Here is a 12,153-nt window from a genome sequence, read left to right on the forward strand (position 1 = left end):
GTAAATCTCAGTATTTGCGAAAATAAACAAATAGCCATGAATATGCTGGAACAGTTTTAGAGCCCTATATAATCATTTAATTAAAAAACTAAATATCTCCAACATTCCATTATCAGCAAGTGAAGAATACGACATTTGATGAATTCTTTCGATGTAATGGCTTATTTAAGGTTTAACTGTAGACAAAACAAGATTGATGGATAATGAAATAAAATTGATCGTTAAAAATAAAAAAAATGTTTGTTTATAAATTAGATTAATCATTGATGAATCAAATTTTGAAGATTCAAAATTTATCATGACTAATCAAAATTTATCATTGACTTAAATCAAAATTGATCAATGACTTAAATCAAGATTGATCGTTGACTTAAATCAAAATTGATCATTGACTTAAATCAAGATTGATCATTCACTTAAATCAAAATTGATCATTGACTTAAATCAAGATTGATAATTGACTTAAATCAAGATTGATAATTGACTTAATTCAAAATTGAGCATTGACTTAAATCAAAATGGATCATTGACTTAAATCAAAATTGATCATTGACTTAAATCAAAATTGATCAATTTTATTTCTTTGACATATTAATCTCCTAATAAGGTACTCTCCCGTTTTATTTCTTTGACATATTAATCTCCTAATAAGGTACTCTCCCGTTTTATTTCTTTGACATATTAATCTCCTAATAAGGTACTCTCCCGTTTTTGTACAGTGTACACATCTTACTGTAGCTGAGCCCGAAATTTAAAAGAGTATCGTTGAACCAAACTCCTGACTTTCCTTTTTGGGGTCTTAACATTTTGTAGATTTTGATCTAAAAGATTCAACAAAAATGGAGAACATGAAGAAACAGAAAATATTTCAAAACTGGTTTTCATATCGATACCCTGTTTTGGGCTCTGAATACAATAGAAGAGAGTATCGTTTTTGGAGGGTCTATGCTTTTTCGTAGATTTTAATTAAAGAGAAATCAGGAAACAAAAAGAGAATGTTAAGGAACAATATAAAATAATATTTCTGAACAAAAATAATTGGTATTTACAAAACTGCATGAATCCGGGTTTCCTGGGTTTCAATACAATTATCTGTCTTAAGTTTCGAGCTGAGCAGGTAGCTCTTTAATTGTTTACTTTCCCCATAGAAACTGCAGTACACAACTTCAATTATTCAAAGAGTTTAGGTCAAGCTGGGACAAGCTTAGTTTTACAATTATTTCAGCATTTAAAATATCTTAGTCTACAAGAGACATGAGGAATTTCGGAGGTTTTCTTTATAAATGATGAAAATGTATTTATCCAAGGAGTATGGTACATAAAGGAGACGTAAACGACGCAGCCCGCCCTACAATATCGTTTGAACAAGAATGTACAAACACCGCCTGCATTTATTCAGAATAGGTTATTGTATACATTATAGAGGGAAAAAATTTGGCTGAATAACGCAAACAAATACATTTTTTGGGATGCAAAAATATTAGCAATAGAAACAAGCATGCTTTAAGATATATATTATAATATAAAAATTGGTTTTATTTAATATGACAAAGTTCAAAACCACAACATAAAAAATCAAAAGACGACCTTAAATTTTTTTTTCAAATTGAGGACCCCGTCTGCAATGCATGTATAATCTTATGGTAGGGCGGGCCCCGTCGTTTCTATCTCCTTTATATTCTATACTCCATGTATTTATCTAAGTTATCCAAATCATATTCCCCCAAAAAAATTTAAAATAATTTGAACTTCTAGAAATATTGTTTTCCATTTTCTTCTCAAACTTCTTTATTATCTTAAAGTTTCAAGTAACAATAATACTTTGTACAGCAATGACAAGCTAAAAGCAGTATTTTTATTGTTTAGTTTTGTGGTTGAGACTTTGTGTGGCAGGGCCAGCAAAAACTTTAGCTTTATTTGATATATTATAGAAAATGTCTTCTTTCTTGAATTGTTGAATGAAAACACTCTGGTTAGATTAAATTGGATTAGATTGGGTGCATTTTTAGTTTTACCCAAATGGTATTCAGATGCTCGGGGAGAATGAAACTGCAGTTGTATATCTAATAAGCATAAAGGGATAAACAAAGACAATACATCTTTCCACAGGGATAGTCCAAATAGATTCTAGTACAATAGATGGCAACGTAGAATTTGTACACTCTCATGCAACATACTAATCATTATATTTAAAAAATATCGTGGTTTAAAGTCTATAAAAAGTCTATAAACAAATAGGGTTTATTCACTTCGTACAGTTGTATTCTGACGTACAAGTGTCATTTCAGTTTTTGTGCCCGACAAAATTATCAAAAATAGTGATAATTTTAAAATAATGTGCGTATCTTACAGTAAAATAAGTGAAATTTTATGTGTTTTCTTTAGTTTCTGTTTTTACACTTTAATAATTAATCTTGGAAAACATGTGAACTAATTTGAGACAATTTCTTTTACCTTGTTATATTTGACACTTGTGACGTTGTGTATAATTGGTTTATTTCTCTGTTTCCACAATTTTGTACTTGATAATCTATTTGGGGTAGTCTATCTAAAGAGCATCATTTATAAAGTAGTTTGTTCATGCAAAATTCTATTGTAGTTTTTCTTTAGCTTTAGTTTTCACAACATTATAAAATATGTTTTTGATATATTGAATGTAATATCACGCACCTCTGACCCTTTAGTTAAAGTAAATTCAACCTAAAGTCTGACCGCGTCAACCTTTTTGCACCGGCTAGTCCTATTTAGTGTCTGCTTTATTTACCCAATGTTTGGGCGATAAAGGACAAACCATGGGACCGGAAAGGTTGACCTGGCTCGGAAATTCAAATGTATCTATGGCTGCCCGTGATATAGAATTAATAAACTTAATTTACCTTTCAATTTTCTCACAACCGCAGTCAGTAAAATCGAGACAGAGATTTGCAATTTCAATATCAAAGAATCTGACACAAATAATCTGTATTAGTTCTTGTTCCATCGAAACTTCAACTAGACTGTTTTTTGAAAAAGCTACAACATTAACAAAATTTATATATTCTTTTTTAATATTTATTGCAACTAAATTGAAAAGCATATGTTGGGAAATAAATAAACCAATAAAAACAAACAAATCAAGGAAGACGACAAGAAATGACACCTGGGAATGTTGATGAGAATAGCGGCAATTGTGCTGGGTAAGATGTAGTAGAGAGCTCGGAATGTCTGATTTTGAACCTGAAGTGATTACTTTTATCTATATAATAAAACAAGACATTTTTTGTGGACACTCATGGGTAGCTGGGGGTGTCATAGGCTCAAAAAATTGAAATGTTTTTTTCAATTTTTTTTTTCACGAGCAACGCTGGGCCCTTCAGTGAGTATCTATTATAACCATAAGTCGCATTACCTTAAAAGGTTCATTATTGTTTTCCCTTTCACTAATGTCTAACTGGGTTGTTCGTCTAGATGTACGTTTAATTGAATTAACGGGTTTTTAGTCTAATAATTTGGTTTAAAAGATGGACTTAGCATAAAATTGAACTGAATTGTCTGTTACATCTGATTCTATGAGTTCTTTCTGTTTACAAACATAATGTAACAATTAATTGTCTGGGTCTTAAAAAATGTGCGTATTTTAGAAATTAATTGCTGAAGTTTTAATTATTTAATCATAGAGATTAATTAATAATTACAAACTTGATAATGTATGTATTAATACTTCATAAACAAACTATATTCAGTGCAATACTAAAGTTCCAGAAACGCCTAGGTTTTCGGTCGCAAGACCAAATATCCTTAATGGTTCAGTTTTGATAAAAAAGGGTATTTAAAAAATGCATGAAACTGATGTCAAACTGATCCATTACAATGAGTTTAATTGGGATACAATGTAAACACACTGGTCTTGGTCTAAGTATATAAAATATAAGGGAAAACCCCCTAGTTTTTTAGCACATATTTAGAAACATTTTAGATATTTTTGGATTGTTGTTGAACTGTTTTGGGTTCATTTTCCCTATATTTTGGCATAGTGTAAGAAAAGGACATGTTCAGAATAAACACTTTATTGCTAACTTTGGACAGTGACAGAAAATATAGAGGAAAACAATCCAATCAACGGAATACACATTACTGACAATATGAATCAACGGAATACACATTACTGACAATATGAATCAACGGAATGCTCATCAATAACAATATGAATGAACGGTATGCACATTATGTGGATGGAAGGAAGGTTGGTGAATGAATAGTTGAACTATTGAATGACATGAAGAAAAAAGATGAATTAATATATGAATATGAATCAACGAAATGCACATTACTGATAATATGAATGAACGGAATGCACATTTCTGACATTATGAATGACTGGAATGCACATTTCTGACATTATGAATCAACGGAATGCACATCAATAACCATAAGAATGAACAGAATGCACAATACTAACCATATGAATGAACGGAATGCAAATCACTAATGTCTAATAGTATGAATGAACGGAATTCATATCACTAACCGTATGATAGTGATGAGGTCTGCAGACGGCAAGATAACGTTCTACGCCTGTTCCAATCAGAAGGAAGATAGACGCACACATCGACATCCTGTACAAACAATGTATATACAAAACCGGTTATGATGGATCCTTTATATTCTAAATCTATTTGATAACATTTAGAAAACATCCAGAGGCGTATACAGAAATTTGAAATTTGTCCAGGGGGGCCTCCTAGGCCCAACCTTCCTTGAGCATGAATTTTTTCCTAATGATCATTTTTTCCTTCCTTCAAGAAGAGGAATTGCCTCCCCCCCCCACCCCCCATGAAATCGGCATATGAAAAAAATAATAAGTAGAAGGTTACCTATACATAGGGTAGTGAAAGAATGGAAAGATGTGCAGTAGGAGATCAGGGTAGGAACTCTCAAAGTTATTCCTTAAACTTTCCAGTATTGAGAACCCAATGTGTAAACTAAAACATATCCTTTTTAAATAAGAATAAATATGTCTTACGAAAGATCTGTTCTGATTTTTCATCTGTTTGATCAATAAGTCTGTGGTCACTTGAAACTTTAGGATAATCTCAGTTTACATTAGAATATAATTGTAAAATATATAATATTAATATTAATATCATTTTTTTAGACAAGGGTGAATTACATTTGTCATAAAGTTACAAAATCTCTTTTGTGATCAGAAATTTTTCTTTAAAGGGATAAGAACTTGATCAAGCTTTGTTAAGTGGGCTGGGAAATTTTGGTCTAGAATTTTAAAGATGAAGGTTCTAATCTTCTAAAATCTAAACGAAACCTAGACTGAGATATAGATTCAAAACACAAACTGTTTAGCTCTGATAAAATATGTTTTATGTTACCTGTCGAAAAAGTTTAGAGAGATCAGAATTTGTCCAAAACAGTTTCTCATGTCAGGCCTAACAATGAATATACAACTTCAGTGAAATACAAAAAAAAAAATATTTTTGCCGCAAACTTTAAATTGTAATCTTTGCAACCTCATGATATGAACCTTTGATGTTTAATTAATTAATTAATTAATTAGAATTCATGTTTAATGTCAAACACCAGGTTGCAAAGATAAAAAGATTAGAAATAAGAGTTTGTGACAAATTATAATTTCCTTAATTTGATTAATTTTTTTTTATAAAACAATTTTTTTAATAAATTCTTGCTTTACAATACTTAATCTTCATTTTGTAAAGGGGCCTCAAGCAATGCAATTTCTGCAAAACTTTCTCTAATTTTTTCTCAATCCGATCCGATCCGATCCGATCCGATCAGCTGTTGAAGATAAATTTCTTTCGTGCAATAACATTGATAAATGTCTTAATATTAAAGGGACTGTCCTTGTATTTCTAATTGTGAACTCCATTAAACGGTAGAAGTTTAACCTTTATCTGATCAATAAATTAGGAGATATAGTCGTTTCATGGCTTGTAAAGTGAAAAGTAGATATATTTTTTAAATAAAACACAATATATAGAATACAGTCTCTTTACAAAAGAACTAATGGATTTGAGAATCCTAATTTAAATATGCAAATTTTTATGCAAACATCTAGATTTTTGCACAATTACAAACATTAGAAAAAGAAAACAGATATCTTGGATCAATTTGAATTAATATTTAAAAGCTATTAAATGTTTTACTCCGATTATTCTTTGTTTAGAAACATTTTATTTTTTGGCCTACAAGATGCTTCTAGAAATATTTAAATGTTTGACTTTAAAGATTTTATGTTTTACAAGGTTTTTGATTTTATGATATTCACAATGCAGACTTTGACAGAATCCTGACCAGGTTTCAAATAACTTATATCCTCAGTTCAAAGATATTGAGTCTTTGCCACAAATTCAAATTTTCTAATTTCCATATCATTTCAACCTGATGGTGAAACCTTTTGATGTTTTTAGCTCAGTTTATTTGATCTAACAGAATTCATAGCTTGAAATATCTAAGGTCTTCAACATTGGGTTGCAAATATTAGAAAATTGTTACCACTAACTCAATTCCTTTATTGCAAACTTTGATTCTCGTAGATCTTTTAAGAAGCCGCAAAAAAAACCCGTAAATTCTTTAAGGTTGAAAAACAGTATATTAATCTGTACCTTGTGTTTCTTGTATGGTATGATGTTCCTGTATACTTACCTATATCTGGATACTAGTATATCGGATATCCTATTGTAGTATACTAATCTATATCTGGAGATTTGTGTATCCTATTCCATATACTAATTTGTACCCAAAGACATAGTATACCCTGTTCCAGATACTAATCTGTACCCGGAGAATAGCATATCCTGTTCCTGTATAGTAATCTATACCTGGAGACTAGTGTATTCTATTCCATATACTAATCTGTACCCGGAGACTAGTATACCCTGTTGCAGTATACTAATCTATACCTGGAGGCTAATAAATCCTGTTCCAGATACTAATCAATACCTGGAGACTAGTAAATCCTGTTCCAGTATACTAATTTATAACTGGAGACTAGTATATCCGGTTCCAGTATACTAATCTATACCTGGACACTAGTATATCCTGTTCCAGTATACTAATCTATACCTGGAGACTAATAAATCCTGTTCCAGATACTAATCTATACCCGGAGACTAGTATATCCTGTTCCTGTGTACTAATCTATACCTGGAGACTAATAAATCCTGTTCCAGATACAAATCTATACCTGGAGACTAGTGTATCCTGTTCCTTTATACTAATCTATACCTGGAGACTAGTAAATCCTGTTCCAGTATACTAATCTATACTTGGAGACTAGTATATCCGGTTCCAGTATACTAATCTATACCTGGAGACTAGTAAATCCTGTTCCTGTATACTAATCTATACCTGGAGAATAATATATCCTGTACCTGTATACAAATCTATACCTGGAGACTAGTATATCCTGTTCCTGTGTACTAATCTATACTTGGAGAATAATATATCCTGTTGCTGTATACTAATCTATACCTAGAAACTAGTATATCCTGTTCCTGTATACTAATCTATACCTGGAGACTAGTAAATCCTGTTCCAGTATACTATTCTATACCTGGAGACTAGTAAATCCTGTTCTAGTATACTAATCTATACCTGGAGAAGATGAGAATAGAGATAAGGTTTCCCACGAACCCAGCCCCTCCAAGGACAATAATCAGGATCGAGAAAATTCGAGAAACCTGAAAGAATTTTATTTTGCAATTTTTGTGCTTTCCGATTTTATCTTTAAATCTTCAATTCTTGGGATATATTTACTTTATGTTTTTGATCTTCAAACAATTTTAGATAATAAAAAACTAATTTTTCCTGGGAAATTGGTTGCAAGCCATCATTTTATTGGTATTGCAAGCAGTTTTCAGAATCAAAATATTCACGGACAAAAAAATACAATTGAGTTCTCTCTATATAATGGATTCTCATGAAGAATCCATTATATAGAGTTATTGGGGAACTCAGAAGCACCATAGGAATGTTCTTAGCTGGGTTTAAAGATTTTAAGTTCAGTTGATTCAAATTTTAGGAAAGTACAGTTTCCAGTTAAAGCTGGGTTTCTGTAAAAAATAAATATAACCATGAAAAGTTAGAGTATCTACCTGAATATAAACATTTATACTGTTGTTTTCACGAAAATATCGTTCAGGTTCAAAACAGCCATCCTCGTCGTAAAGAGCCTAAAGTACATAACCGTACATTACAGTACAGTACAATGCAGAACAGTACAATACAGTACAGTACAGTACAGTACAGTACAGTACAGTACAGTACAGTACAGTACAGTACAGTACAGTACAGTACAGTACAGTACAGTACAGTACAGTACAGTACAGTACAGTTCAGTACAGTTCAGTACAGTACAGTACAATACAGTACAGTACAGTACAGTATAGTACAGTACAGTACAGTACAGTACAATGCAGAACAGTACAATACAGAACAGTACAGTACAGTATAGTACAGTACAGTACAGTACAGTACAGTACAGTGCAGTACAGTACAGTACAGTACAGTATAGTACAGTACAGTGCAATACAGTACAGTACAGTACAATACAGTACAGTACAGTACAGTACAGTACAGTACAGTACAGTACAGTACAGTACAGTACAGTTTTTATGTTATTTTATTATTATAATTTGTATTGTATTTATGGGATTTGTTTTACTATTTACACAGAGATTATTCTTTAAGGAAAATCTTTAAGGAAATTCTTTAAGGAAATGTTGTTTTTGTTTTATCAAAATAATGTTTCTTAAAAGGTGAGATCCCTAATTATGAAATTGATAAACGTAAATTCATATTTCCCGAAACAAAATATTTGAGATAAAAATGCAATGTTTCTTCTAAATGTGTAAAGAAGTAATCTCTGTTATTTTGTATCGTATTTCCGATCATAACTCGTGAACTCGGCGGAACCACGGAAATATCTGAAATTCTAAATTAAGTGGGTTGACGTTCAAAGAGAGGTATTGTTGAAATCCTGAAATCAGAAACTATATATATATATCACAAATGAGAATTAATTGAGAATCGTCAAATCCTCAATAATAAAGTTTAATCCATAGATTAAGAGCTATAAAGATAAAACACTAGATGTCTTATTGTGATTTTTATTAACCTCTTCTATAAAGCACACAGATGTGACAAATATAGATATAAATAATTGCAATTTTAGAGGAAGCAATTTTCAAAATGAGTTATTGCAACAAACTCAAATTTTAAAATTCGGTGATGTTGATGGACCAAACCTCTGTAGAGTAAAATAAAGTTGATGTTAGTTCCACATTTTATTGAATTCCCTGTCTTTGGAACATAATGGAGTAAACCTTAAATATTTAAAACTTTTTTAATATTTAAAACTTTTACTATTTCATCAAATATAATTTATAGTTTGAAATATCAAAGATCTATAAGATCAAGTTGCAAAGATATAGGAATTTTGAAATAAGAATTTATTAGTTTCGTTTCTGTTTCTGTTTCTGTTTCTGTTTCTGTTTCCGTATCTGTTTCTGTTTCTGTTTCTGTTTCTGTTTCTGTTTCTGTTTCTGTTTCTGGTTCTGGTTCTGTTTCTGTTTCTGTTTCTGTTTCTGTTTCTGTTTCTGTTTCTGTTTCTGTTTCTGTTTCTGTTTCTGTAATAAACATTTTGTTTATCTGTTTTGGATTAAGAATTGTTTAGAACTGATTACTCTCTTCATTAATAGTTTTCTAAACGTAAATGAAAAACTAAAATGCTTTTTTTCCACAGAAAAATATTATTAATAATACATGATATATCGCCATTCTTATTTCAAAGATTCAATCCATTTCAACCATTTTTTTAACAATCCAGATGTTATTTTGAAATTGTTTAATATTCATTTTTAAAGTTTTCATGCATTCAGTTATCGAGATTTAAGATACAAATGTGTTACAAAATTGTATACAGCATGGAATACTGTTATTAGATTGCTCTATATTGTACCAGAGATATACATATGATACTTTATTCAAAGCATTTCTCAGGGTTTACTTTTTAAAACTATGTTGGCCTTTTGATGTGTTTATATCTTGAAAAGACCTGAGTTATGGTTTTGATTAAAATTTTATGTTCTATTGCAAATGAATGTTTTGTAGATTTGTTTGATCTGAGCCAAACTTTAGTTAAGAAACAATTGAAATATAAAAATATAAAAATGTCCCGAGTAACGATCTTAAATGACAGAATGATACATATGTTATTTAAGGTTGATGTTAAAAAAATTATTGAGTTTGATAATCCCTTTATCTTTGCAACCTGATGATTTCTTTTCTTTTTCTTAATCTGCCAAAATATCAAAGGTCTACAACATCGGGTTGCAATGATATAGGTAATAGAAAAAGAGTATGGCAAAGACTCATATGCTTTAAACTACACCATTAATATCCATTAATATACGTATCTTTATCTTTGTGTGTAAATAAATATTTATGAAATATTATAAATATCTTTGTGACCTGGCAATTATCCATCCTATCTCAAGATCAATGAACCCCCCTCCCCCCCACCCAAAAGATGGGGAGGGGTTCACACATGTGGAACTCAACTTCAGAAATATGAAACTTCCAACAAAAGATTCTGAAATTTTCCAGAACCTGTCCAATTTCTTTTGATCCTTAGTTCTCAATCTCTCCGAAATTTGGCAATTTCTTGAAAACTCAGAAAATTCAAAACTTTTGTATTGTTACAGTTTAACCCTTCACAAGCCTTTCGAAAAGTTTACAATTTTCATAAACTTTCAAATTTACAAATTTGAACATTTTGAATTTTTAAAAATTGTTCAATCCAAATTTTAAGGTTTCCAAAACTTATAACTATTTTGATTTACAAACAGTGGCGACAAAATTCGACTTTTTTTCTAAACATTTGAAACTTTTTACCCCAGAATTAAAAAAATTTCAGAATTCAGAAAATACGCTTGAAAAAAAAAATCCCGTTAGGGGAAGGGGAGAAATTATTCAACTAAATATCTTTAACTCTGGTTTGATTGTCCAACTTGATTGATCTGAGGAAAACAAAATATAAAATTCTAATATTAAAAAAATATATATTTTAGAACTCCTCCTCTTAACCTTGGAATTTTCGGCAATATTATTTTCAACGGGAAAATATATTTTCCTTTACAATTAATAACAAAAGAACAAAAAAATTATCATAACAATTATAAATATAAATTATGATAATAAGGATAATAACAATGATAATAATAATAATAATGATAATATGATAGTATTTACTAACAATTAAAAATAAAAAATAATAAAAATAATAATGATCATAATATTAATATTTATAATAATAATAATAATAATAATAATAATAATAATGATACCTCTTGATACTGTTTACCAGACTGTAAGATAGTGCAGGTTTCTGGGTCGATCATAGAACAGTTAGTTAAACATTCAAAATCACTCATCATCTGAAAAAAATTTAAATTTTCCTTCCTTATTTCCTTTCAGTGATAACTGTAAAACTATGGAATTGAAAGACGACTTTTAGACCAAAGATATGAATTTGACTAGTCCAATGTACATGATATACAACAATTGTGCAGTGTTAACAGACCTATTAAATTAAAATAATGTTTTTATATACATTTGTATATATGTATATGTTTGTTAATATATTTGCTCAATTTTGCTTTAAATTCGTAAGTAAGTAAAGCTCTTTTCCTAGGGGCAGATACAGGAGGGGGGGGGGGGGCGGCAGGACCTTTGCATCCCCCCCCCTGAGATTTCAGAATAGCTTCTTAATAGCACTTAAGGGATAGAAAACCTATTGCAAAACAGAAAAAAATATCTATCTTAAAAAGAATTTCGGCTGCAGCGCGTCTTTTGGTTCCTAAATCTGGATTTTTTTGTTCCGAAATAAATCCAGCACCACCTCACTTAAATCCTGTATCCACCCCTGTCTTTTCCTCCTGCTCTTGTAAGTATAATTTTAAATACTTCACTGAAAATAATTCTTTATTTAACTATAAAATTCTAAGGGGGTTCTTTTTTTAAACCTAATTCCTTTAAATTACATCACTTTTGGGAAAAATAATTTCAAATTTTGAAATGAAAAATGAAATATTAACTCTGAAAGAGGATATTTCTGTATTTTACGATATAAAGTTGTAGATT

The 12,153-nt window shown here is 30.3% G+C and overlaps 1 protein-coding gene across 1 annotated transcript; it reads right to left on the reverse strand.

The window, feature by feature from the left end:
- Positions 1–2,872: 2,872 nt before the first annotated feature.
- LOC111700634 (FMRFamide receptor) lies at positions 2,873–11,576 on the reverse strand. Its single transcript, XM_023471617.1, has 8 exons — positions 11,358–11,576; positions 8,106–8,183; positions 7,606–7,691; positions 5,364–5,420; positions 4,854–4,961; positions 4,508–4,595; positions 3,140–3,216; positions 2,873–2,945 (listed from the first exon to the last, which is right to left on the reverse strand). Exons 1-8 carry the CDS (start codon positions 11,445–11,447, stop codon positions 2,873–2,875), a joined length of 657 nt encoding a protein of 218 aa, XP_023327385.1. The 5' UTR covers positions 11,448–11,576.
- Positions 11,577–12,153: the final 577 nt, after the last annotated feature.

Source organism: Eurytemora carolleeae, unplaced genomic scaffold (assembly GCF_000591075.1).
Source record: "Eurytemora carolleeae unplaced genomic scaffold, Eaff_2.0 scaffold247, whole genome shotgun sequence".
NCBI lineage: Eukaryota > Metazoa > Arthropoda > Copepoda > Calanoida > Temoridae > Eurytemora > Eurytemora carolleeae.

Excerpts from the sequence above, each read along its gene's own strand:
- LOC111700634 (XM_023471617.1), bottom strand. The coding sequence starts at position 11,447 with ATGATGAGTGATTTTGAATGTTTAACTAACTGTTCTATGATCGACCCA. Across the intron at positions 8,184-11,357 it reads CTGGTAAACAGTATCAAGAG|GCTCTTTACGACGAGGATGG; the intron begins GTATCATTATTA and ends TATGTACTTTAG. Across the intron at positions 4,596-4,853 it reads TTTCACTACCCTATGTATAG|GATGTCGATGTGTGCGTCTA; the intron begins GTAACCTTCTAC and ends TTGTTTGTACAG.